Genomic DNA, 27,418 nt, shown 5'->3' with positions numbered 1-27,418 from the left:
ATTGTGTTTATGTGTGTTTCTTCAGTATATGTGCCAACTTGGGAAACTTGATGTTTTTTGGACTTTGCCAGCTTCATAGCCACCTAGGCTGGTGGCGCTTTTATCTATCCTGTGGCCATCTTTCCTGCTGTCAAGACTGGCCATTCTTTTCTCAACAGGAATTGCCAAGTAGAAAGGGGCTAGTAGAAGATTTTCTTAACTCAAGTCAATATCTTTAAGATATTTTGCTGAGGCCACCTGAAAATTAAATTCTAGCTGAAAACAAGGATGGCTGGGAACTTATGCAGAGTTAGTGTATATTTTTCTACAAGGCCAGGAGTCCATCTTAGCTATTATATAGAAAGTGGTAGGAAAGGGGGGAAATTCAGGTATCCTTCAAACCCTTATGTCTCCTCCCTCCTCTATTCATCCTGGCTTTTTTTTTTTTTTTTTTTTTGTAGTCAGTTTCTTGCTGAGTTTATTAGTTATCTATTACTGTAAAACAAATTATCCCCAAATTTAGCAGCTTAAAACAACAAACATTTATTTTCTCGGTGCATGAGGAATTTGGGAATATCTCGGTTTGGTGCTTCTGGTGCAGAATTTCTCATAAGTTTCAATCTAGATGTTGGTAGTGGCTGCCGTCATCAGAAGGCTGGACTGGAGCCACAGGACACACTTCCAACACGGCACACTCACTATTGGCAGGAAGGCTGGTTCTTTGTTGGCTGTTGGCAAGAGGCCTCAGTGCCTCACTGCATGGACCCCTCCATAAGCTGCGTGAATGTCCTCATGGCAGCTGGCTTCCCCTGGGGGGGGTGATCCAAGAAAGAGCAAGGCAGAAACTGCAATGTCTTTTATGACGAAACCTGTAGAAGTCACATATTGACATTTATGCCACATTCTAATTGTTAGAAACCAGTCATGAAGTCCAGCCCACACTCAAAGGGAGGGGAATTAGGCTTCACCTTTTGAGGGGAAGATTTTCCAATAATTTGTAGACATTTTTAAACCACCACCGTGGGCTTCTACCTTCCTCAAAGCCTCAACAGCTCAGAGCTCATCCTCACCAACATGGTGATGTGTTTTCTGGCAGCATTTTGTTTTTTTCAGCTGTCCAGGGTCTTCAAGCTCCAGTCTGCCTTGCTGCAGCCATGCTTTCATTGCATATCTGGACAAACGAGATCCCATGAGGCTGGTTTTTCCCCACTTACCCTCATTGCCACCATCAAAGCTTATCCCCCCATGCCAAACTTTCACAGAACATAAGTAATCTAATAGATGTGTATTTTTCAATTCTGTGGACATTTATTAAGTAGCCTCTTATTTACGCATCGTCTTCAACATTGGTAGAAATAAAAATAGTGACTCCATGGAAATTATGTCATAGAAGGATACGTACGACATGCAAAATAAATGTATAGGAAGTAGAAAGTGGTAAGTGTAATAAGGAGGTATAGATAACGTGCTCTTATTTCCTGGAATGAGTGAAGTATAATGATTAAAATGTTGGGCTCCCAAGTAAGACAGCTAGATTTAAGACGTGACAGTATGGTACAGTGGTTACTGCCCAGCCTCTGGAGAAAACCCTGCCTCTGTTTGAATCTTAGGGCAAGTGACTTAAGCTTCTTATGCTCATTTCTAATAATAACCTCTACTTCATAGGCTCATAGTGAGAATTGGATGAATTAATACATGCAAAGTGCTTAAAACAGAGCCTGGTACATAGTAGGTGCTCAATAAATATTAGACATGTTTAGTAGCTTTGGACAGATACCTTAATTTTTCCTGGGACAGCAGTGTCCTCATCTTTAAGTGGGTATAATAAATATATTTCTCCTAGGGTAGTTAAGAGAATTACACTAGATAATGTAGGTAAAATTCTTAATACTTCATCTGTCATATAATAGGAGCTCAGTAAACATTACTATTGTCACTTTTCCAGCTCAAGGAGTCAAGGTGTGCCTCCAGAAGGAAGAGGCATTTGAGTTGGACATTGAAGGATGGGTAGGATTAAGACATGAATTCTAACCTGTTGAAATACTTACCGTGATTACCACCTGTGGCGTTTACATGGCTAGGCTTTAGAATAGGTACTCCACATGGATGATCTGATTTCTCTCCACCATAGGCCCTGTTGTGATGTTTATTTCATGGACAAGGAAAATGAACCCCAGAGAGTGGACATGATTTGCCAAAGTCCACCAGCTAGGAAGTAGCAGCATCGGGATTTGAAGAAGCGTTTCTCTGGCTACGGAGCCTTCTGTCCCTCTTTAGGCTACACGGCCTACAGTCCCTCCAGGTCCCTGCGTAATTTTTAACCTCCTCCCAGAAAGTAAACTTGGCTTCAGGAAGGCAAGATAAGTGACTGGTTTACAGCCAGTGGATACAGTGGCAACAGGTGGGAGGGGTGTGTGCTCTGTGACTAAGGTCCAGCACCTGGCCCCCCACCCTGTCCAGTGTTTTCTGGTGAACAGAGACATTTCCTGCTGATTCTGAGAGCACAGGAGTCTCCTGTGTGAAGGAAGGGGTGACATTTCACCTAATGATGTGATAACTCTTTGGTTTAGGGTTCTTGATTGAATGGGGCTCTTAACCTCTGAGGCCACAACTGCTTTAATCCTTAAATGAACCATATTGCTTTTTCCATTGAGTTTAACAAATCCAACCACAAAACCAGGAAGCACAGACTGTATGATTCTAGTTCATTCAGCCTCTTTGCTCAGAAATGTGATGCTGTGTCACCGTGTTCCAGCTACATCTGTTCCCTGAAGCATCCATGCCTGTTCCTTGTCAATGAGCGTCATTGCAAATAGTTGTGTATTATCTTGATATGGCTCCTGTCTTGTGACTTGTGTGAAAAGGTGGTACAAGCGGAGCCATTTTTAAAATGTAGTCAGGGCAACCATTCCAGAGGAATTGACTCATGCATCTTACTCTTTGGAATGTCTGAACTGGGAAAAATAACCTTTAGACTGGGCCAGAGAAGCATTGTCTTCCAAACATCTGTTTGTAGAGTTAACAGGAAAAGAGGTATCCAGACCACAGGGACTGAAAATTTTAAATGTTCTTTAGATCAGTAAATAGCCATGTATAGTTAAAGGATAACTTAGGTTATTAACACCAATAAAAATTCCTTCCTTCTATTCATGTTATTATTTTCCTTTTCTTTCTCTTAAAAAAACCCTTGCCTTCACCCATAATTGAAGCACTATTTTGGTTTCTGCCTGAATCAGTTCTTCCCAGGATTGCAATTCTTTTGGATCTCAAATAAATGCATGTTGCCTCTCGCTTTGGCTTTTTATTTTAAGGTTAACACCTGTCACTGTCCCATCCTCCAGAAGGCAGACTCCTGGAGAAGGCAGTCTCAGTGGAGACCAGGCCTCAAATCTTGGCAGTTTCAACTTACTTTGTGACCTTTTTCTCTCTGAGCTTTAGTTAATTCAGGTAAAAGGTGGAGGTTGGAACAGATGAACTCTAAGGCCCTTTTCAATGTTGGGTTTCTGGTCAAGATGACAAAGTAGGTAAATGCTGTGCTTGCCTTCTCTCATGACCACATAAAAATTACAACTAAACTAGAGAACAACCATCATTGAGAATCACCTGAAGCCTAGCTGAACCAATGTCCCATAACTAAGGATACAAAGAAGAAGCCATGTTGAGACTGGTAGGAGGGGCAGATGTGAAACGGGCTGTTCCCACACTCATGTGTGGCAGTTAAAAATCAGGAGAGATGTCTCAGCTGTGGAGGTCCCCCCTGAGGAATGAGGGGGCTCAGTCCCACACAGGCTCCCCAGCCCAGGGTTCTAGGGCTGGGATGAGAAGTCCTCATAACTTCTGACTATGAAAACCAAAGGAAATTGTGGCTGAGTGAGACTAGGGTGGCTGCAGTTCCAGGTGCTCCTCTTGAAGGGCATATGCATGGACTTACTCGCTGATGGACTCACTGGCTCTGAGCTCCAGAGCTGGGGCAGCAGCTTGAAAGGCACCAGGGACATGAAAGGAGGAACTGAATTATCTGGCTTCAGGGTGAGGGCTGGAGGGGCAGCTTTCTCTCAGACAGGAGCACTGACAGAGGTCATTGTTCCTTTGTTGAGCTCTCCCCATCCCCCAGCATGCAGATGTAGGTGGCCACCATATCTGAGTCTACATCAAACTAACACAATTTACCTGTCCCTGGTGATTTCCTGACACCCCGCCCCACCCAACTTGTGGGCCCACTCAAGCCGCTTTTAGTGGCTTTTCTATAGAGATATCCTGTCTTGGCTCATGCTGTGGACTTTCCTAAAATCTCTCAAAGGTTCACAAACTCCAAACAAGCAGCATCTAGCTTCAGCTTGCCCCATCCCTCTTGCTAAGCAGCCTCAAGCCTGGCACTAGTGGCAGCCAGCATCGGTTCTCAGCTTAGCCTCTCCCAGGAACCTCCAAGTCTAGCACGAGTGGCAACCATCTGCAGATCATTTTGTAGCCCATAACAAGTGGCTCAAGGCAGGGTATAGACAGTGGCTGAACTTGGCCTGCAACAGAGCCCCTCCCAAGAGGCCCTAGAACCAACACAGGCATTGCCCAGCTTCAGACCACACCAGCGCACCACCCAACCACCTCCACAAATGACACACCCAAAAGTCAGACTAGGCAGGCACCAGAGCCCTGCTAAAGTGAATCCTGCTCCGTAGGATCAGTCCCTGCACAACAGCTCCTCCACCATAGTCATGAGAGAACAATTTGATGGTTGTGAGATGGAAGGGATTTGGGGGGAATGGATGAAAAAGGGGATGGGATTAAGAAGTACAAATTTGTAGTTACAAAGTAGTCATGGGGATATAAATTACACCATAAAGAATGTAGTCAATAATATAATGAATATGTGTGGTGTCAGATGGGTACTCAATTTATCAGGGTGATCACTCCATAACTTATATAAATATCTAATCACCATGTTGTACACCTGAATCTAATATTATATGTCAACTGTAATTGAAAAATAAAAAAAATGTTTTAAAACAAAGCATTTTTACATTGTTACACTTCTGGGACCTGTGCACCCCTCGCAGCAGTAACCACAGTACATATAACCCACCCTGGATGCACTTGACTGGCTGATGCTCATGCAAGTGCCTAACCCTCCACCCCTTTTATTTGGCCTTGTGTTATTTTTGGGAGCAAAGTCTGACTTTGAATTATTACCTAAGGCACTGGGTTAACACATATTAGAGTTCAAAGAGCACTGGATCCATGGTCAGAATACTTGAGAAAGTTATTAATTCTATCTCAAGTTTTAGTGTCCTCAGTTTCCTTATCTGTACAATGGGAATGATCCAAATTTTGACTTCTCAATATTGTCAAGAGGAACAAATATAATGCAAGTGACCATGCTGAACGAGCCGTAAAACTATGCTGAAATGTAAGGGTTTCATCCTATGACTCTGAGTATCTCATCTTTGGTTTTATGCCTTCTAAATGCCTGTTCACCAGAAGGTAATACCATGCCTGTTTGACAACAGTATCTGAGAAAGATATACATGCCATGTTTCTCCTTTAATACAAAAGGAGATTTTATTATAAGGTAGAAGCTCAGGAGGTTGAGACTACATTGTTCTGGGTAAATGGCTGAATTTGGATGTGCAATTTGCAGGTCCCGGTTCCTGCCTGTCTGATTAGTGGGGAAATAATGTGCCATTTCAGGCCAACACCAAGACTCAAATGCCTATAAATTAACCTGGACCTGGTTAACGCCAGCTTCCTGGTGATCCCCCACCCCCCACCCCCCAAAAGCCAGGCCTGTCTAATATACATATTTTTTCTTTTTTCTTTCTGTAGATCGTACCAGAAAAATATGAGGAATTTTTACTCTTTGGAGCATTTTTCGAAGCTACCATGATTGACCGGAAGATTGGCGATAAACCCATTAGCTTTGAAGTTTCTATTGGTAAGTGCAGACCAGTACCGTGCCTGGCACGTGGGGTGGACTTTGTACCCATTTCTTGAATAAGTAAATTAGAGCTTACATGCACATGATAGCACTCTGGTGGAGGTTTGCACCTCAGAAAACAATGAATAATTCTTTGTCCTCGTGTGTCACTATGCAAGGGACAGATTTATTTTCATACCTCAAAAAATGGAGTAAGAATATAGTTTGGATTCAACCAGACGTGGGTTACTAATTCTGATTCCATTATCCTAGGGTCATTTAATTTCTCTGCATCTCAATTTCTTCATTTATAAAATAAGAATACTGATAACTTCTCATAGAGCTGTTGCAGGGGTTTATTTATTGAGTTAGTGCAGGCAAGGTGCTGTGCGTATAGTAGATGCTGTTATTGTCACTCCCAGTGATTTTCCTGGGTTGATGTACTTCTGGAAAAATCATTCCAAGAAAGGACATTCCTTCAGAGAAGGTCTTGATTCACATTCTAGAAGCTCTCCTTCAAAGAAAGAAATAGAGATGGAATCCAGTTAATTTGTAGCTTACGTAGTTTTTACCAAAGAGAACATAACGTGGATGCAGACGATGGCTCATTGTTATTGCCAGTCTTATTTCTTTGGTCTGCCCGTTGCTCTTTCCACCTTCATACTGAGATCGTGTTTCCCTGCCCTGAGAGGACGTCAACTTGGCTCATTCATGCCAGGCAGCCTGATTCTGCTTGTGGACACCTGGCCTCTATCCTCTTGCTACTGTTTCTGCAGGTAATTTTGGAAACTTGATTGATGGAGGGTCCCATCACGGGAGTAAGAAGAAGTCAGCTGAATCAGCTGGAGAAGATACCCTCCCGCTGCTGCACGAAGGAGAAGGGGACGAGGTTGCCATCCCTATGGTCTCCACCACTCACCCAGAGAAGCCACTCGTGACTGAGGGAAACAGGTAGGAGACAAAGCAGAAGCAACAGTTTCTGACAGTGGGAGTCTGACCAATATCTGGGACTGTTTGATTCAGTTCTTCCCTAAAACCAGAAACATCATTTATTAAAATCTCAGTTGTGGGAGCAAATGCAAACGGGCAACGTGGTAAGTGCCATGCTATTAAATCCTTTGGTGATGTATCGACAACCCTCCAAATGACACATGCAGGTAATTCATTTAAAGAGAGAGCAATGATGGTGGCTATTAGCCCTCTTTATTCTATAACTTTGAGGCATAATAAGGTAGGAAGGTCAGAATTTGAAATTTCAATCCAAACCCTACTAATAGTTGTTATATTCATCTGAGTTCTGTGCTAGTATGTAAACTCAATTTAGTGGAATTAATGAAGACATCATTTTTTATTATATTTTGCTACAGCCAAAACAAAGAACTCAAAAAACTATTGTCAGCCCCAGAAAAGACTTTCAGAAAATAGCTGGGGGACTCATGTGTACTCTCACTGATCCTTAATCCGTGTGAAATTTCAACGTGCGAAGAGAAGTAAAATGATAGAATTCTGTTTTAAGAAAGTGGCATCAAGCGCCAACCACATGATTTAGGAGAAGGACAAGCCATACCTAGTGAGAACCCTCTGTGTTCTGAGCCCTGTGCTAAGCGTAGAATCTTTATGGTCTCTATGGATTCTCACAACACAACAGTGTTCTCCCCATTTACATGCAAGGAGGTGGGAACCACGTAATCAGTGCTCTTCACTCTCTCTGCTCTTCATCAAGACTCTCTCTCTCTGGGCATGGACCCACGGCTTACTGGCCACTGTTAGGAAAACAACGACTCACAATCGATTTCCCCAGACAGCGCTCTTTCCTGCGCAGCAGATCCAAACCCCTCTACTCGGGAGTCTCATAAATGATTCACCAGGCTCATTGCACAGACAACTTTGCTCTCCTTCCTATCTCTCCTGTCTCATAGACTGGCCCTACCGTCTTCTGAGTCCTTCTAGCCATAAATCAGAAAGTTGTCAATTGTTCTCTTTTTTCCTGCCCATCCACTTCCATCCGTGATAAAGTCTGGTCGTTTCTAGTTCTTAAGTATTTCTAATATCTATTGCCATTCCTTTCATTCTGGAAGTCGGCATCTTCACCTGGATTATTTCAAAAACCTTCTACCTGGCTTGGATGTTCTTCAAGAAATTTACCAAATTATCTGAACCAGTTGCTCCCCTAATTAACCTCATCCATTGGCTGCCTCAGGATTCAGTTCAGAGACCATGGTTTATTATTTACTCCCTACATACTTCTCTACCATCATCTCCAGAATGGCCCTGGCCGTTCCCCAAATGCATCCTGGTCTCAGCTGCTTCTGGGCCTTTTCAACATGCTCTTCCCTTTGCCAGGCAACACGTGTCCTCAGACCCACTGGCTCTCATTACACCTTCAGGACGAAGCCCGAGGTCCCTTCCCTGAAACCCAAGTCTGATTTGGTCTCTATACTCACCTCCTTCAAGCGCTAATCACACTGCATGAAGATGTTTGTACTTGTCTGTCTCCCTGTTAGACGGTGAGCACTCTAAAGGCAGGGCCTGTGTGTCAGTCACCTGTGTGTCTGTGTATCACGTAGAGCAACTGGGTTGGGCACAGGGTGCAATGGGAGACAGGAGGTGAGTGACTTACTCTGCCTAGGGAGGAGGTAAAGATTCGGGAAAAGTCACAGCAAAAGTGACATCCTCAAGGACGAGAAGGGGCTTAAGCGCTGGAGAAAGAGTGTGTGGGACAAAGCAGGAAGGAGTCAGTAAAAACAATCCTAGCAGCGGTCCTCTCAGTTTTCACTGTGCCCTACGTTTGCTAAATCGTGTCCCTCGCTTGGACTACCTTCCGCCTCCCCGGGACCACCTTCTTTGGGGTCTTTTTTGACTCCCTGACAGACATGTTTGGTTGTCTGTCTTTCTTTTACACACATCAAAAAGAACCCCAAATGCCCCAGTCTCCTAATGGCTTCTCCATCCGTTTTTCAAAATTGAGGACATCAAAGGTGGGGGCTGTAACTGGATCTGCAGCTCTGGGGGGCTTCTGAGACCACTCGGAAGGACTCTGCAGCCTTTCTCTGGGACCGGGCAGCGAGCACAGTCCCCACCTTGTTGGACTAGCCTATTGTTAACTGCTGCTGAGAATGTCAGGGGATACAGTGTGGGAAAGGCCTGGGGAGAGAGGAGAGGTCTCAAGCACCCTCGGATGGATTTCATAGCAGTGCTGGCCGGCTGGCTCAAGGAGACCAAAATAAGTCGTGCTGGTGTGTTTTGGACTTTCTGTATATTTCTCGGTCACTATATTGAGGTTCTGTCCACATAACGGCACGCATGCACGCATGCACGCACACACATACATATGCACGCACATGCACACACAGTGACCATACACATACACACATACATACACACACACACTCCATTTGTTGCTTCCATTAAAATACCACCTTGTCAGGGGTGGTTTAGCATGCCACTTAAAATACCATCTTATGTTTGTTCTGGGCTTTCCAGTTTTACAAAGCGCATGCATTCACATACAATTTATGTATGGGGCTGGAGCTCAGGAATGAAATTAGAGCACAAGACATCTAGTGATGGGTCACCATTTGATTCTCAGGATTCCAGGCCTGTGCTTGCCCAAAGTCACAAGGCCAGTCGTGTGTCACTGAAGCCATTCACACTGGCAGTCTTGTCTTTTCACTGGCAACCCCGTGCCCTCCCATCTGCTGTCCTCCATCTGCACTGTAATTTGCCTGAGAAACCACAGCATCTTGGCCCAGCCAGACTCAGTAAGACCAGGAGGACCCTGGGAACCAAAGAGACAAAGGCCTTGAACATCATTAGCACAAAATAATTCAAACCAAAGAAACCTTGGGAGGGACTTTATTTAGATGTAGGATTCTGAGTGTAATAATTTTGAAAGGAGATGAAAGAAAGAGCAGTTTAGTTTCTAACCTTTTTCATATTCTTCTTTTGTTCTCCTGCTGTAATAACAACCTCAGTTTCTGCCAAGAATTTATTTGGCTTCTCTTCTGAATGGACACCTGCTGGTTTATTTTCTGTAGAACAGACCATGGGGCAGCTTTGCTAATTTTACAGTCTCCAAAAGAAGTCCGGGTTAAAGAGCTAAAAAAAACAAGGACACATCTTTCAGGCTAAAGTTCTCTTTAGCTTTTTGGAATGCAAACAAAACTTTCTCTTTCTCTTTCTGTCTCTTTTATTCATGTTCTCTCTCTCTCTCTCTCTCCCTCCCCCTCCCCCCCCTTTCTACTCCTATACACGTGTGACTCTCAAAATACTGTCCACATTTATCAGGGCTATCTGTCCTACCATGCCCATTCCAAGAAATTTACTTTGGCCTTCCGGGTGATTGTGGGAAAATGATGGGGGGTGGGCTGGGTGGGTGGGCATGGATGGGGGGAAATCTAGTTCAAAACATAGCTGTCGTGGGGCAGGGAACTTCAGCATTTTGCAGCCCTTCTCCCACCTTACCTGCCTTTGCACCCATCCCTTTCCTCCTTGGGAACTGAAATTTACAAATTAATTCCTTCTTTCCTGTTTTCAATCTCATCCTATTAACCGTCTTTTTCTCATCAGCATGTAATCACATCCAACAATCACTCACAAAATTCTCTTTGGCTCTACATCTCCCCTTCTAGCTACTTTGCCATCCTTTTTGTCTCTCTTTAGCCAAGGAAGTCACTATATTATTATCACTGATGCCTGACAACAGTAAATATTGGATGAACAGATGGATGGATGGATGGATGGATGGATGGACAGGTGGATGGGTAGATAGATGGGTGGATGGTGAGCCATGGATTCCTGAAGTTTAGTGTGAGACACATGCCTTCATATTTATTAATAATTTACTCTCTTAAATTACCTAGCAATTTCAGCTACAAATGCATTCACATCTGTTGTAGCTTATAGTCATTAAAGAAAAAAAAAAGTGTTAGTTTTTCTCCCTTCTTTCCTGTCTCATTTAAAATCTTTCTCCTTGAAGAAGGCTTGCCTGATAAATCCTGCCCTCTGGTGATCATTTCTAAGCTTTGGGCCTGAGCTTGGTGGCTGTCAGTACCTCTCCACTGCAGCCTCATAACTGTTCATTGCTTATTGCTCATGAGTCCCCAGTTATCGACTAAGGATGAAGTTACTAGTTTGATAGTTTTATCATCATTCCTCCCCCACCCCACATAGAACATACAAAACATAAATATATGGTTGGAATTGCCTGGAAAACACTGATTGTCAACTAACTTCCAGACCTAACGTGTTTTCACAGGAATTATAACTACTTGCCCTTTGAAGCCAAGAAGCCCTGTGTGTATTTCATCAGTTCTTGGGGAGACCAGACGTTTAGGCTGCATTGGTCCAACATGCTGGAGAAAATGGCGGACCTGCTGGTAGGTGGTTCTCACAGGGGATAGATTTGAACATTGGGAGGCAAAAGGATTTTTTTTATCCTCCCAGTAGAGGGTCTTGACCTCAGTTTAAATACAAATAAGTTGAGGCTGATGTGTTCGGAGGACACAGGACTCCTACCATGTGGACCTAGTGGGATGAGAATACATTTTGAAAAATCCCTGGACTTTAAATCAAACCATCCACACTGAAATGTCTATTCTGCTTCTTACTGGTAGAGGACCTTGGGGAGGTTGTTTTCCTAATCTCCGAAGGGCAGGGGATTAACAACTTTCTCACAAAATCGATAAATCCTGGCTTTAACTAATTTAAAATCCTAAGTCCCCAACATGGAGGGCAGTTTCCTACAAGATCAGGCCCTGCCACCTCTCCCATCCAATGTCTCACACGTTCTTCCTCCTGTCTTTATTCCAAGCACAGTGGTGTCCTTTCAGTTTCTCGAAGAAACCAAGTTCCTTTACGTCTCATGGCCACCTCCATGGCATTCCCCTCTCCCTGGGCTGCTTTCCCCTTGTCACTTCTCCTGTGTAATACAGGCAACCTCCATGGCTCAGGTTCAAGCATTTCCTCAGAGAAGGCTTCTGAACCCCTCCCTCTCAGGCTCTCTCATAATGCCCTGTTCTTATCCTTCACAGTTCTTACCACGATTTACAATTTATTGGTGTGTTTGTTTTTCATTTTCCATTGTTCTATGGCATCTAGCATAACACTTGGCACCTGAGAGGGGCTAAAGAATTCTTTGAGGAATTGAATGTGTGAAACTATTTGAAACAGTGTCAAATATGCAATAAATGGTAGGTGGCTCCACTCCACCCCAGGGAGGAAACACAGCGTGGGAAACTCTGTCTCTTTGGTATCTTGCACCTTCCCTTTGTGACTCCTTTTCCCTGCTCTCACATTGCTCTTTCCACCTCACACATCTCATGGGTGTTGTCCTCTACTCTCTGTCCCGTAATGCCTCACCAGATCACCTGATGATTCTTATTTGATCCCTCTTATTTCATGAAAACCTACCCTAAGAAAGAACAGATTTCGCTCCCCCATTTGTATTATAATCCTGTTTCTAATTGTGTAAAACAAATTATTGCCGCTGGCCATGGGGCGTCATGAAGGTAGAGTCTGAAAGCTGTTATGGGGCCCTGGTTTGGTGTCACCCCAGGCAGAGGCCACAGATTCACTTTGTAAGGCTGGTCTTGCTTCTCCTTCAGGCAAAATAGATAACGTACTTCTAAAAGGCTTGACAGAACAAAACCAGAATTTAGTCCTAGTGGCTACAGTAGCCGTTAGCACTTGTTTCTCATAACTTTCTCAGTGCCAGGATCCCTGCCATGCTTGGCATCTCATGGCTAACCTGGTTGAATGTTTACTAAGCACCAAACACTGTTGGAAGAAATTCACACCTTCCTATGGTGCTATAGGTGGGTACTATTATTATCCGATTTTATAGATGAGGTTAGGTCACCCAATAGAGCCCAAATTTGAACAGAGGTAGTCTGACCCAAGCCTAAATCTTTAATCACTCCCCCATGTTACCTGTTCCTATAATGAAGGGAGAAAGAAGGAAACATATCCCCAGGCGTGTGATAGAGGACGTCACTTTTATAAATTCTAGCAAAACGCACAATGTGTATAATGTCCCTTGGGTGTAATTTCCCTCCAAGCCACTGAATGTAATCCTAGAATTTAGGCCCCAAAGGAAAAGTACAATTATTAAGTATACAAACACAGCCATTGCCATATACAACCTGTTCTCCGTTTCCCGAACACCAAACCCCCAACAAAAACCCCTATCATCAGAAAGATCAATAGCCTTTTAAGTTCAGGGATTATTCAATATGATTATATTCCTATACGACAAACTGACGTGAACATTGCTTTGGACATTTTTTATCATTATATTTAATTTACCTTGTCAGATGTTTACCATGACATTAGGTTTCCCCACAGGGTACATTCTGAATAAATGGTACCCAGGTAGGGAATGGATCTGGGACAGAAACAATGAGTTTGAGCAACACAGGAGAAGACTTCAATATGAACCAATTCTAGTTAAAAAAAGGAAGGCTCTAAGTTAGCACGCAGTAACATTTCCCAGTTCAGGCACAAGACAATGAAGGAACTCTTCCTTCATTTCTAAAACAAAACAATAGCTGAGTATTATTTCTCGGATGTTACAATGAGTATCTCCAGTACAATGTCTCATTCCCACCTCTCATCCCTCCACCTCGGGGGTTTGTCTTCAGGAAGAAAGTATAGAAGAAGTGAAAGAATTGATCAAGATTTCTGAGGAAGCACCGGAAGAGAAAATGAAGGTGGCGCTTAATGACTTCATCAGTCAAAGCAGGTACCAGCTGGCATATGGGGCCTGAGCTTATACAGAATCAGCTTTTAATTATCTTAGAAAATTGTTTATTTGACGTGCATTCAGATGGGCATTTTGTAGTGTTATGCCTATCTTTTTTTTTTTTTTCCGTAATTTAGCTGGCATCTGTGGGCTGACTCTTGCTTCCTGACACATAAACAACTAAAACACAAAGCAAAGGGAGAAAAGAAGAAAAACAAGGAAAAAAGAAAGACTGCTGAGACTCTTTATGAAACAAGAAAAATGCTAGCAGTGTTAGTAGTTCTTTGCATTTGGTAGATACTCAACAACTATTTGACAATGAGATGGATAAGTTATATCCAATACTATTTAATAGAATTTGTCATGTAACACATTAATAAGAACTAATTAATGACTCTTTTTCCAGGAGGTGGATAATGTAATAAAAGATCCAAAAATAGGGTATTACCTACCTATTCCTAAGTAACAACCCTCAAATTTCGTGGCTTAACACAATATTTATTATCTCACAGTTTCCATGGGTCGTGAGTCCAGGGGTGGCCCTGCTGGGTCCTTTGCTCAGAGCCTCTCACAGATGGCACTCAAGGCTTTGACTGAGGCTGCAGTTATCCCAAAACTCCACTGGGAAGGATTCACGTCCAGGATCACTCGTGTAGCTACTTGCAGAATTCAGTTCTTCATGGACTGTTGGATTGAGGACTTCAGTTCCTGTGTAGTGGTTGGTTGGAAGTCAGCCTCCACTCCTTGCCACGTGGGCCTCTCCAAGCCACCTCTCACAGTATGACAGCTAACTTCCTCAGAGTGAGCAAGTGAGGAGAGTCAGAGAGAACATGCTAGCAAGATGGACGTCACAGATCTTAGAAGTGACATCCCATCACTGTTGATGTTGTCTGTCATGAATAAGTGACTTGCTCAGTGCACATTCGAAGGGAGGAATTACACAATAACAAGAATAGCAGGAGGTGGGCGTCACCGTAGAGCCTGTCTACCACATCGTGAAACACTTGGACCAACTCTTGAAATTAACTAGGTCAAGACTGGAGCAAAACTGAGAATTTGTCATCATGGAGTTAATGCAAAAACGGTGGCGATTCATTCGATGGAAGGCAATAATGAGTAGATCAGGGATAGTGAAATTCTGGTGTTTTGTTTGATAAGTTCTGGCTTTCCTAATCTCTCAACCACCCAAGCATTTTCACTTTAAAAAAAAGTAGGAAAGCAAAGACATAAATATGTAGTTTTGTCTTTCCATCTTGATTTCTTTCTTGTTTTTCATTGTAGAAGCAATATGTATCAGGGCTACTCCTGCTGTGAGCAAATTACCACCTGCAATTGCTTTTAAGCATCTTTAAAAAGTTTCATGATCTCATATTTTTAGAAACTGTTTGTGGGTAAAATTAATAGCTCAATAACTTTTTATATTTGAGGGTTACTTGCGGTGACAGTCATTCCCCTTTCAAGTTTACAATCAACTGAAAAAATATTCATGAGGTTCAGACAGAGATGCAAATGTTAGTTTTATATTTGGTAAATCTGGATTTGAGAAAGGTCATGGCGGGCTTCCTGGTCTCCCCGGCCCATGGCTGAGCAGCTGGATTTGGGGGATCCCCCCTCAGAAGGAACAGACCATTTGTCACATGGAGGTGAGGAGGCAGCCCACAGCCAGCAGAAGGTTTTCGAACCACTTATATTTCTTCTTCCATTCCGTTCATAACCTTTACCATAAACAATGCCTCAGTAAACATTACTGTATAAACACAGTCATACAAAATTTCTAGTTGTTTTTGAAGGATAGGATTCTAGGTGAATTTTGCATCAAATTATGTAGACATTGACGTTTTGGCAGGCGCTGTCAAATTGCCTAAAATAAAAGAGGGGAGAGACCATTTCCCCACATCTTCACCAACCTTGACTATTATCACATTTTTTATCAGATGAAAACGGTATTGATTTTCATTTGCATTTACGTTATCCCTAATTAGGACACTATCTTATTTCTCCAAGTTTTCCAGTCATTTATATTTCTTCTTCCATTGCATTAATCACTTTCACCATTTTCCCATTGAACATATTTTAAACTTCATTCCTCAAAATGTAACTATTCATGTCCTTTGTGCAGTGTTAAAAATGGGAAGGCATATTCCAGTACTGAGTCTCAAATATTTGCTTCACAAATTTGGAGGAACCTTTTAGCATATGTTAAATTTGTAAGACGGAGGAAAACTGCGTTAATTAGTGTTTGTGGTTGTGAACTTGGACAGCACTCATGATCGACATGTACTGAAAGAAAGGGGAAAAACACACCTCTATCCCCCATGTAGAATCTGGGCATCATTTTGCCCAGATGAGAAAAAATTTCTCGTTTCATCTCTTAGAAAAATTAGGGCATCATTGCTTAATCCTAAATGAAAAATCTTGGTCCTGTGGCTTCATCAACTTTTCCATTGTATTGCAGAAAGTACATTAGCAAATCTCTGGAATTACATAAATGAATTTGTCACTAAGTAGGCTTCAAAATTGTTATTCTTCTCTCCTAGTGCCTTTATCTCGGAAGCAGGAAAAAAGCCCAAGATGTTGAACCAAACCACTTTAGATAAGAAACGACTTACCCTCTGTTGGCAAGAGTTGGTATGTGAAAATCTATTTATACTTTGAACAGAATTAAAACATGTACTTTAAAAATAAACCTCATGGATGAGGCAAAGGTCATACACTACATGAGGGTCAGGTTCTCAAGGTTATACGTTTGTGTGATTCGAAGCAGGAATGAGAAGGAAGCAAATGGGTGAGTGGGGAAGGAACTAGCGTTTAACGAATGCTTACAAGACTGAGTGAGAAGCCCACCCGTCATACACCCTATTACGATGGATTTTGCCTTGTTCTTTTTCTTGATACTTGTATTTTGTCAAAGGCCGTAGACTCTTTCACTTGACCTTTTGCCTCACAAGCTGAAAGATAAAAAAAAAAAAAAAAAACCCAAACCCAAACAATTCTTCCTCTTCTTGGTTTCTTCCCATGAAGAACTGTGTGAAAAGTTGTGAACACTTCTTGAGAGCAGAGCAATAGGTGACACCTCTCTGTGTCCTGGAGACCCTGCACAGCTTTGGGTGCTTTATAGGTGCTCCGTCCCTGTTGAGTGAGTGATGACTGAAAAATGCCAGACCAAGTCAGACCCTGGATTATCTCAATCAAAACCTCAATGCCAGCAACGGTACCAAGGGCATTTTATATGAGGCCATGATAATTCTGCAAAGAAAAAATCACTGTGTGTGACTAGCCAGGGACATCTTAAAGATGTGAGTGGGGTCCAGAGAAATTAAATAATTTTTACAAAGTCACAGCTAGTTAATTACAGTCTCGAGACTAAAACCCAAGTCTCCAAACTCCTGGTTCATCTTTCTTTCCAGAATAATAAATGAAGGTTTGCGTACTCATTTTCTATACTTCAAGGGAGGCCAATTTCCGCCACATATAAGATCTTCCTGCCCCAGTTCTTCAGCGCCTCTGACTGCCCTTGCTTGTCTCTGCCACGTCCATTCACTGCCTCTTGCCCACAGAGCTCTGTTGTCTTCTCAGCGTTCAACCGTTCTTAGCCTGAACAAGACCATGATTTCAACATCTCCGTAGTGGCCCAGCTCTCCCTCCTCATCTCCAGACCTGTATTTCCAACCTCCCAGTAGACATGTCACCTGCCTGTCTCACAGCACCTGAGACTTAATACATGTATCCTGCCCCACCCATCACCTTCCCACCTAAACGTGCTCTGCATCCTGTATTGGCACCACCAGCTGCACTTGTTACTCCAATCAGAAGCCTAAGAATCAACCTGCGATCTTTATCCCTCACCCAAAACAGCCAGTTCCACCCCAGGCCCTGTTGAGTCTGCCCCTTAAAGACTCTGGAACGTCACTTCTTCATCCCCCAAATCGCTGCCCACACCAAGTGCCTTAGGTCCGTGGCCTAGACGATTGCAGTTATCTTTCCCCAAACATCTTCTCTACCACAACCAGAGAGGGCTTTCTAGAACCCAAATCTGACTAGGTCACTACTGTTTAAAAAAAATCACTCAAGTCCCTCACAGGACAAAGTTCCAATTTCTTTCGTATGATGTGCAGGCTGTGCACCATCAGGCTGCTGCCTGGCACCCCAGCCTTAGCTCCCTTCCCACGTGTCTATGCTCCAGCAGTTTTGAGCCACATGAATGTGGGCTGAGGGAATGAATCAAAATAAACACTTTGCAATGTTTTGATCACTCATACTAAGCTCCTTGGCAGCATTTCTCAAATGATGCCAACTTGATTTGGGAGCATCTACCAGGCCTCGAAGAAGAGGTGGTGAGAGAGGCAATTACAGACATGGACTCCAGACTCAGCTGGAGGTCAGCTCAGGCCTGCCTCGCAGTGTCTGCACTACTCTATTTCCCCAGCTGTGCAATGGGAATAATAAGTACCTACCCCAGTTGCTATGAGGAGCAATGAGCATTAACACAGCAGTTAGAACATTGCCTGGAACAGAGAAGGAACTCAATGCATTTTAGCTGCGATTATTAGAGTTGTTAAGTATCAGAAAGCCTAGATTCAGGTCTTATCTACCAGAGCTATGGGACTTTGACAAACTTCTGACTGTTCTGGGCCTCAGCTTCTCCTCTATCAAACAAAAGTGAGATGATAGTCTCTGCCTCCATAGTCCTGTGAAATTTCTATTAAATGGGCAACGTGCATAGTGGCGGGTCTTGAAACAACCCTTATGAGTGGCTCAGTGTGGAGCTTACAAATACCTTCAGAATTTTCCAGCAACAGGACAGTTCTTGTTGTCTAGGTTTCTGGAAAGATCTGACCCTGACTCTTGTCTTGTTTTAGGAGGCGATGGCCAAGAAGGCCCAGGGGATCATTCAGCCGCAGAATAAAAAGTTATCTCTCAACGAAATGATTACCGAAGCCCAAAATTTTGTGGAAAAAATCCGCTTTCTTGTGGATGAGGTAATCAACTCTAATGGCAAATTTCATTTGGAAGAGAGGACCGGATGGGATGTCTTCCCAATGAGGTCTGAATGTTTGATAAGGATGAAAGATGGAGCGATGTTTTCTCCCAAGCCCTGCTGAGCTAAGCCGGCATTATTAGTTTAGGGGTGAGAAAGCAGCTTTTAAAATTAAGCCAAACATCTACAGCTTTATTGATTTTTTAAATGAAACCTGAGTATTCAGCAGAAATAAAAAGCATATTCCTTAATGGACTCAAGAAAAGTCAAAATCAGCATGGAACCTTTGATAAGTTTTCAACTGTAAGAAAATTTAAATTCATGTCCAGTAAAAATCAAATCAGCTTCTTATTTTTAAGTTTGTTGTAACCAGCATCTTCTGATGATCTCTAGAATGGTCTAAAAAGGCCCTTATATTTGCTTCTGCCAGATCCTGGGTTTTATGTTGGGAAGCTTGTAGAAGGACGTACAGATTTACTGCTTCTGTTCTCAAAAGTTGTATTTCTTGCTGTGAATCCATTATTCCCTGAAGGCATAATAACCAGTGAGACAGGCAGTCATTTTAGTAGATGTGGGGATTTTAATAAACACCCAGAAATTACAAACCAGGCCTCAGGGCCTCAGGTGTGTGACCTATGACCCCTATGGTACGGAAAACCTCCACAAGGATGTCTCTGTTTCCATATCAACGGAGAAGGGTGCCCTCGAGGGTACCAATTACACTAGAGTGTTCTGGGTTTGAAATCCAGATTATCTGCTTCCAGCCCCGGATGGTGAAGCCAGTTTATGACAATATACTTACCCTTCGTTTTGGTAGCTTTGTGGGCTCTACAATGTGCACTTTAGACCCTCGCAACAGAATGGGCCTCTAGGCAGGGAATTCTGCAGTTCCTGTCTTGACTAGCTCAACTCTGAAGTCTCATTTTCTGTGCAATTTAGTCAAGTTTCTCCTGAATCAACACCTAAAACAGAGCTAAAATACTTGCAATCATATTTTAGGTAGAACATCCCTCGTAGAATTGTTTTTACTTCCTTAAGAGCAGCTGGAAAGACATTCATGGATATTTGTTTTTGCTTTTTTATTTGACTGTTCTGGAAATGTTACCTGGTTCTTAGGCAGTCCAATGCTTGAAGTTATATCATTATTACAAGATTCTCACAACAACAACAACAATAAGAAACCCACGGGAAGGTGTAGGAAGATGTTTGTTCTACAGATGGAGAAATGTAGGCCACCAGAAATGAATGCCCCATCCTAGGTCCAGTTTGCATATCCTCAAAGCACAATGAGCAGCTTGGCAAGTGAGGCTACAGGCACTGCGAATTCATGACCTAAAACTTTTTCTCTTTTCAAAGAAGCTACCCTTAGCTTGCTTCATTGCATAGATATTTTAAGTACCTGGATGGTTTAAGCCACAGACTTTGTTTGGCAGAAAGGGGACTGTTTAAGGAAAGGAGAACTCTGGACGTGCACTTGTTAAACACCAGCCTATCCCACCTGCTCCCCTCTGTCCCTGTAGCCACAGCACACCATCCCTGACGTCTTTCTCTGGATGCTCAGCAACAACAAGAGAGTGGCATATGCCCGCATCGCCTCCAAAGACCTGCTCTACTCCCCCGTCAGGGAGCAGATGGGGAAACAATGCGGAACCATCAAAACACATTTCCTCAAAGTAAGTCTGCACTATTTTGACTTAAAGATGGGAAATCTCTGTTTTTCCGGGGTTGCCTAGCTTTCTTAGTGGGTGTCCCTATCTATGACTCTACCCAAAGCCTTTCAAAGTTCTGAGGATACCTGGCATACCTCGCCCTCTCCTGACTCAAATTGGGATTCCATAGACTGACTTGAGGCTGAACAGTTTCCAATTTTCCAATTACTATGTCACCAGACACACAGAAGTTTTTCTGTAATCTAGTGGGTGCACCAGGTTACTTTCATTTTTACTTCTTTGATTACTAGGGAGAGGGAACATTTTTCTATTAGTTTCCTCTCAACCTTTTCTCTTGTGTAATTTGTGGCATCTTTTCACATAAGCTCATCTCTATTTTAAAAATAGATTTCAGAGAAAATTACATGAGGAGTAGTTTACATACCACAGAACTGCTATTTCAGGATTGCTAGTGGCTTTGAATTGTAAAAACATGATAGTCTTTTCAACTTGGTTCCCTGCACCTTTCATAAAGCCAGGGTCCCCCGATGTCTCATAAGTAGACACTCATAGGTACAATCCCTGGATGGATTCTACTGTCTCTAACTCAAGATTTGGGCCTGTCTTGGAGACTCTGGGTATTTTCCCTTTACCACAAAGAAGTTTCTACCCCAGAAGTAGACTTGAGCAAATATGGAGAAAGAGTGGTCCAAAGGCTGAACACTCACCAATGACTGCCAATAAGAGACTGTTCTCCTGATTTCAGTTCAGATTTCTTGCTATAAAATAATTCTTCTTCTACTGCCTCAGAAGGAGGATGAGAAGGCTCAACAACCATGCTATATGAAGGATGGATGAAGAGATAGCAATGCTTAACTGAGAAGATTTGACAGCCTGATTGAGACTTAAAGTGTTTGTAGGGCTACTACATGGATGATGGGCTGTGTGTGTGTGTGTGTGTGTGTGTGTGTGTGTGTGTGTGCGCAGAGGACAGAATGGGGATACAACCCCATGATAGCCATTATAGGGTAATTTTTCCCTAAATGGAGGTCCATAATGTTTTCTTCAGCCATCAAGGTGTCAACAGTGGCTGGACAACTACTTGATGTAATATGGCAGTCAGCAGCTAGATTAGGTATCCTCTAAGTGCCATCCAGTTGCTAGAGTCTACTGTAGATGTGATGGTTAAATGTCGTAGACAGAAGAGGCAATATGGGGTAATGGTTTCATGCATGGGCTTTGAAATCAGGTGAACCTGAGTTGGGATTTGTATTCGTTTGCTAGGGGTGTTGTAACAAAATACCACTGAGTGGCTTAAACAACAAAGATGTGTTACCTCACAGTTCTGAAGGCTGGAAGTCTGAGATTAAGATGTCGGCAGGGCCATGTTCCCTCTGAAAGTGACAGGGAAGGATCTGTTCCAGGCTTCTCTTCCAGCTTCAACGAGTTCCTTGGCTTGTGGCAGCATAACCCCAGTCTTCACATAATGTTCTCCCTGTGTATCTCTACTCACATTATGTTCTTTTTATAAGAACCCTACTCCAGTTCAACTTTATTAAACTATATCTGCAAAGACCCTGTTTTCAAAAGGTCTCAGGTTTGGGGGTTCAAATAATGTTCTCAGGTATTGGGGTTAGGACTTCAGCACATGAATTTGGAAGAAATACAATTAACCCATAAGAGAATTGCAGGGCTAATATTTATTAGCTGTGTGACCTTGGGTGAGTTACTAACCATCTCTGTGTCTCCTATTCTTCATGAGCCAAATGGACGTGGTGTTGAGGATTAAGTCAATGAATGCATATAAAGAACACAGAGTATGTTCGGCCACCTTTTCACTTCCTGCCGTGCAGAAAAACACAAAACAAAACAAAAAACCCAGAGTGTGCATCACCCAGAGTAATCCCCCAGTAGACGCTGGCATTCAAACAAATGGGCATCCAACATCTAGAGGATGTTTCTGGAATTGTGTAACCCTTTTATGTCCAGTGAAGTGTTTGTGGCTCTGTATGTTATTTTCTGTCATGTGTGTAAATGATTTTTAAACCCACCCCTGTAGAACTGTAACTGAAAAAGGAAATTTTCACCCAAGTTATTCACCACCAGTATCAGGATTTTTCTTCAGCTTTCTCCATCCAAGGAATCCTGGGGTCACAGTAAATATTTGTCTTAAAAATAGCATATCATTTCAGAAGGCCCTGCGCCAAAAATACTATAATAAAAAAATATCAGTGGAGTGTTGCTCACTCCTAAATATTTTGATGTATCCTGGCATTATTTAAAATTAGAACAGAGGACAACTGTCAAATAAAGCCAGAGGGTAGACATAACTGAGAATCGAGAACCTTGGATTACTTCTCCATCTGTATTTTCCTTTTGCCGTTGGGATTGCTTTGGGTGATGGCTTTTGAAATTTCATCGCATTCAATTGTACAGACTCGAAACATCTGGGTAAGATGATTCAGCAAAAAACTATTTTTACTCCTGTTTGGATTGTCACCCTTGCTTTTTAACTCCCTCCCTCCACCTCCCTTTATGCCCTTCTCCTCACTGAGTCGGTAAATCTGAAAAAAGCAGTAGCTGCCCCAGGTCTTCACACACCTGCCACTCAGTCTGGTGTCTAAACTGGGGATTAGGAAGTTCAGTAAGGCAAAGAAGAGAACGTGAATCTCTAAAATCTCCAGGCCAGAGTTTCCTCAGAGCCCCTTGGAGTGGCTCCACAAGTGCCCCATGTTCAAACACATGTGGAGGTTGCAGTTGAATCCCTCTCTTAGAGTGTCAGAGGGCTCATTAACCAATAGAAGGCTCTGAGAAGTCCTGCCGTCAGGAAGCATCTTTAACTTTTACAGCCCACGCTCGCCAATCCTACTCATCTAGAATAGCTATTGATAAATCTTAGGAAACTACCATTCTTAGGGTCCCAGCTTGGGGAATATTAATCTAGAGGAAACTAAGGTGCTTCATCTGAAGTCACATGGCTAAGTAACGGGAAATCTGTGAGAAACAGCAACCGGGGTTTCATGGTCCCCGGCTCCATGATCTTCCTTTTTCTCTATTTTAAATATATTCGCAATGCTGCTGAAAATGCTGGAACAGAATTTGTAGAGCTCAGTCCAACCCACCATCCAAAAAAGCAGTGTTCTCCCCCTTCAGTCTCATCTCCACTATGCCTCTAGTGGCGGAAGAGTGGAAAAGGTCATTCATTTATTACCGTAGGGAAACGCTTCCTATGGGAGCAGCTGGATGTACTTAGAGCCCGGCCAGCAGGTGGCGCTCAACCTTCCTTTTCTTTTCTCCTTGAGTCACCTCCTTGCTAGGAGGGCAACAGTAGTCCTGGTGTAACCTTTTCATATGACATTAGCCGAGTGTTTGGTTCTAACCATGAATTCACACACACATTGTTTTCACAGCAGTGGAAATGAATGATCTCTTTTGTTGTTTTTGTTTTACTTTAAGAAGCACAGTATCTCAGACCCGCTGGAGGCAATGCAACATAGTAAGTTAAGAGTCTTACTACTTAAACACTTAAAACTATGGTCTGTAGACCAGCAGGATCCACACCAACAGGGAGAATCGCAGAATCTCAAATTCTACCCCAGACCCACTGAATCAGAATTCACATTTCAAACAGATGCCCAGGTACTTCTCATGCACGGATACACATCAGTGTGTGAGGAGCCCTGCCTCTGGAGCCAGGTGGAGTTTTGGCTCTACCCCTGCCTTGCTCTGTGACATTGGACAATTGTCTTAACCTCTCTGAACCTCTATTTAATCATCTTTAAAACATACAAAATAAAAGTATCTACTGTGTAGTCAACATGCAGATGAATGATTATCTATGACTTTTTAAAAGTATGCAGGACATAGGACATTCTGTTTATATGGAGCAATGTTAGACCAGGGCCTGGGACGATGTAAGTGTTCAATGTATTATTATTATTAATATTAGAAAAATAAATAACTCAACAAATATTTATCAAGAGCTTCCTGGGTGCCAAGCCCTCTTTTCAGCATTAGGGGGATCACCGTGAACAGCTAGATAAAAACCCCTGTGCTATCTACAAATGGCAGAGGGATTGCTTTTATTACAACAAAATAACCTTAGGTTCTCAATAAGTATTTGTTTTATTGAACGAATGCTCAATACATTTTAGCTATTACTATTATTATAGAAGTGATGAATAGAAGCTTATTTGTCTTGTTACAAATTTTAGAATTATGAGTTGTAGAGTGGTTGTCTTTACCAGCAACAAAATGACCTATTTTGCTTTTTGCAAGCTGAATAAATAACACATCCCACTCGCTAAGGCATCCATTCCAAACTCCTCAGCATAACCGGCAGCATTCTTCAGCCTTATTTGTGTCATTCTCTGCCCCAGCTTTTTCCTTTCCGAAAGCTCTCAGCAAACCATTCCTGGCACAGAGTAAGCACTCACTAAACGTTAGCTCCTATTACCACTGTTGATTGCTGTCCCCTTATCTTGGTTCATGCACTTCCTTCTTCCTGGGGTTCCATCTCTACTGGTCCAACTTCAAAGTCCTGATTAAAGCCCAACGAAAAATTTGCATCTTCGAGAAAGGAAGGAAGTGCCTACTGCTACTTCTCTGTCCCCTTAGCTTTTCCTTTCTTACATTTAACTTTGCATTTGAGTAAGTGAATGCAACTTGGCCTCCTTGTCCAGACTGAGCTCTTGGAGGGTGCAGGGCTGCGTCTTGGTCACTGTGATACCCTCCTGACCCCACTCCCTCAGCAATTCCTAGTGGCACCTGTAATAATTGTTGAATTGGGTTGCTCAGAATCCGTGTAGGGAGCTCACAGAGCACGACAAGAAGGTGAACCCAGGCTTAATTTGGGATTCAGGGGCTCTGCATGGGTGCCTTGGAAATAGTCAGTTATAGCCTCTCATAGTAAAATTTTATGATTCTCTATGGAAAAGAAGTGGTGCAGAAGAAAGAGGGAGATACTAAGAAGGGGCATTTAGAAGAGTCAACAAAATCTGGAGAGGTAGCTGCTCTCAGAATGAAGGCCTTGCCAGCAATTCTAAATGCAGCCAAGTCTGGGGCCTGGGACTCCTTAGATGGGGATAAGGGGTCCCCTAATTCTGGTGATGGAGAAGTAAAGGAGCCACAGTGCACTGAGCTGTGTCTTCACATCTTGGGAACATGCGTACACTCCCCCCCACATGTGTACAGGCACACAGTCACACACATGTGTACACGCACACATGTGTACACATGTGTGTAAGTACATGTGCACATGCGTGTGTACACACACTCACACGCATGTGTACAAGCACACACATGTACGTGAACACACGTGTACACACACATGTACGTGTGTGTACATGCACACACTCACACATATGTACATGCACACACACACCACCACACACATAAACACACAAATTCAAACAGGCATAAATGTAACTACAAATCCGAGGACATTCAAAGGAGAGAATGCACGGTAGTAAGGCAACTGGAAACCACCCTGCATGAGGAAAGAATGAGAGGTGTTTAGCCAGGAAGAAAGAAGATGGCAGAGCAGGTAGGTTCCTTCAAGCACATGGAGGCCTGACCTTCTGAATGAAACGAAGAGGTAGCGTCTGTGGCTGGAACTGCAGGCACTTGGAAGTCCTGGGAAGGGAGATTTCAGTGCAGGAAGAAGCAGCCAGTGGGTTTTCAGAGTCCAGAGTCTAGATCTGGAATCATCTTTCCTGGGTTCGAGTCCTGGCCTGTCATGTAAAAGCTGAGAATTCTTTAGGACTTTATCGAACCTTTCAGAGTCTGAGTTTTCTCATCTGTAAAATGGGGGCAATAACCATACCTATTTGTTAGATTGACATTACCCAGGGCTCAGAAGTGCTGAATCCACAGTGCCTGTTTAAGCATCAGGCTCCACTACATCTGGATGGTTCCGTGCAATTGTGCATCATGGCAAGTGAAGTCATTGGTCTCGCTCTGGCATAAGATGAGCTCCTGAGAACTGCTCTCTGAGCACCCCCTGTGTGTCTGCAGGGCCCCAGGACCTCTTTCCTCAAAGAGTGAGGCCCACAATGCCTCCTACTAACAAGGTGGTCTTCTTCGTGCCCTTCCCCCAGCTTCCTGGGAAACGTCCGGCTGGCTGGTCGGTGCAAGCAAAGGTCGACGTGTACCTGTGGCTGGGCTCCACCAGACACTCCAGTGCCATTTTGGACAACCTGCCAGCAGGCTATGAAGCAGAAGTGTCATCCAAAGTGGCTGGTGCCATTCAGCCCCCAGCCAACCTGCTCTACCAAGGTACGGTGCCCACTGGGCAAAGAGGGTCATTCGGTGCCTGGCGGGCTTCTGAGAAAACAGTGATGAGGGTGGCGTGCGTGAGTTGTTTGTGCAGTATTTTAGGATCGACGTATTTTCCTTCTTTTACTACAGTTTCCACGTTTTCTTCCTTACCTTCCAATGTGCCATCTAAAAAGGATAAAGTGAAGTCGTTAAACACATCTGGAATAAAAATTTACATTTTTCTGTTAATGGAGAGAAAGCCATTTGAGTTTCTTTGTAGGCAAACTGTATCGCTTGCGTTTGCATTTTAAGTGAAACATATCTTTTATTTTTTTAATTTATTTTTTAAATTAGTTTCAGGTGCACAAAACAGTGTAATAGTTAGACATTTATCATTTATACCCCTCAAACGGTGACAACCCCCCTCCCCCTGTCCACTACCCCTCTGACATCGTACACAGCCATTACATTTCCACTGTCTCTATTCTTAATGCTGTACTCTGCTTCTTGTCTATATATATATATATATATATATATATATCAACTTGTAGTTGACATTCATTATTGTTCAACTTCAGCTTCAGGTGTACAGTGCAGTGATCAGGCATCTACACCATCCCTGAAGTGGTCTCCCTAATGAGACAAGCATCTATTGGATACCCTACAAAATCTTTGCAACGTTATTGATTACATTCCCCAAACTGACTTTCGTTTCCCCGTGGCCATCTTGTGGTTACCGACTGTGCTTTCTAATCCCCTCACCTTCCCCATACCCACCCACCCCCATCTAGCAACCCTCAGTTTTTCCTCTATGCCTCTGAGACTGTGAAACATATCTTTTAAATAAATATCAGTAAGTTCTTCTGTTGATATGACCTGTGGAATTCAAGCAGATGTTTTAG

General features: G+C 43.0%; 1 protein-coding gene across 4 annotated transcripts in view; it reads left to right on the top strand.

The window, feature by feature from the left end:
• The window catches only part of FER1L6 (fer-1 like family member 6), a 132,986-nt gene that overhangs the window by 55,011 nt on the left and 50,557 nt on the right, over window positions 1-27,418 (top strand). For all 4 annotated transcript variants that reach the window (XM_074316373.1, XM_074316372.1, XM_074316371.1 and 1 more), the window contains 8 exons: window positions 5,800-5,908; window positions 6,667-6,841; window positions 11,148-11,268; window positions 13,531-13,631; window positions 16,169-16,259; window positions 18,491-18,610; window positions 20,130-20,282; window positions 26,357-26,534. In XM_074316373.1, the coding sequence (XP_074172474.1) occupies window positions 5,800-5,908; window positions 6,667-6,841; window positions 11,148-11,268; window positions 13,531-13,631; window positions 16,169-16,259; window positions 18,491-18,610; window positions 20,130-20,282; window positions 26,357-26,534 (1,048 nt within the window). The remainder of the gene's footprint in view (window positions 1-5,799; window positions 5,909-6,666; window positions 6,842-11,147; window positions 11,269-13,530; window positions 13,632-16,168; window positions 16,260-18,490; window positions 18,611-20,129; window positions 20,283-26,356; window positions 26,535-27,418) is intronic.

The sequence above is a fragment of the Rhinolophus sinicus genome, linkage group LG12, assembly GCF_036562045.2.
Source record: "Rhinolophus sinicus isolate RSC01 linkage group LG12, ASM3656204v1, whole genome shotgun sequence".
NCBI classification, from domain to species: Eukaryota; Metazoa; Chordata; class Mammalia; order Chiroptera; family Rhinolophidae; genus Rhinolophus; species Rhinolophus sinicus.
The sequence above is the reverse complement of the archived record's forward strand: the minus strand, read 5'-3'. Positions and strand labels throughout refer to the sequence as shown.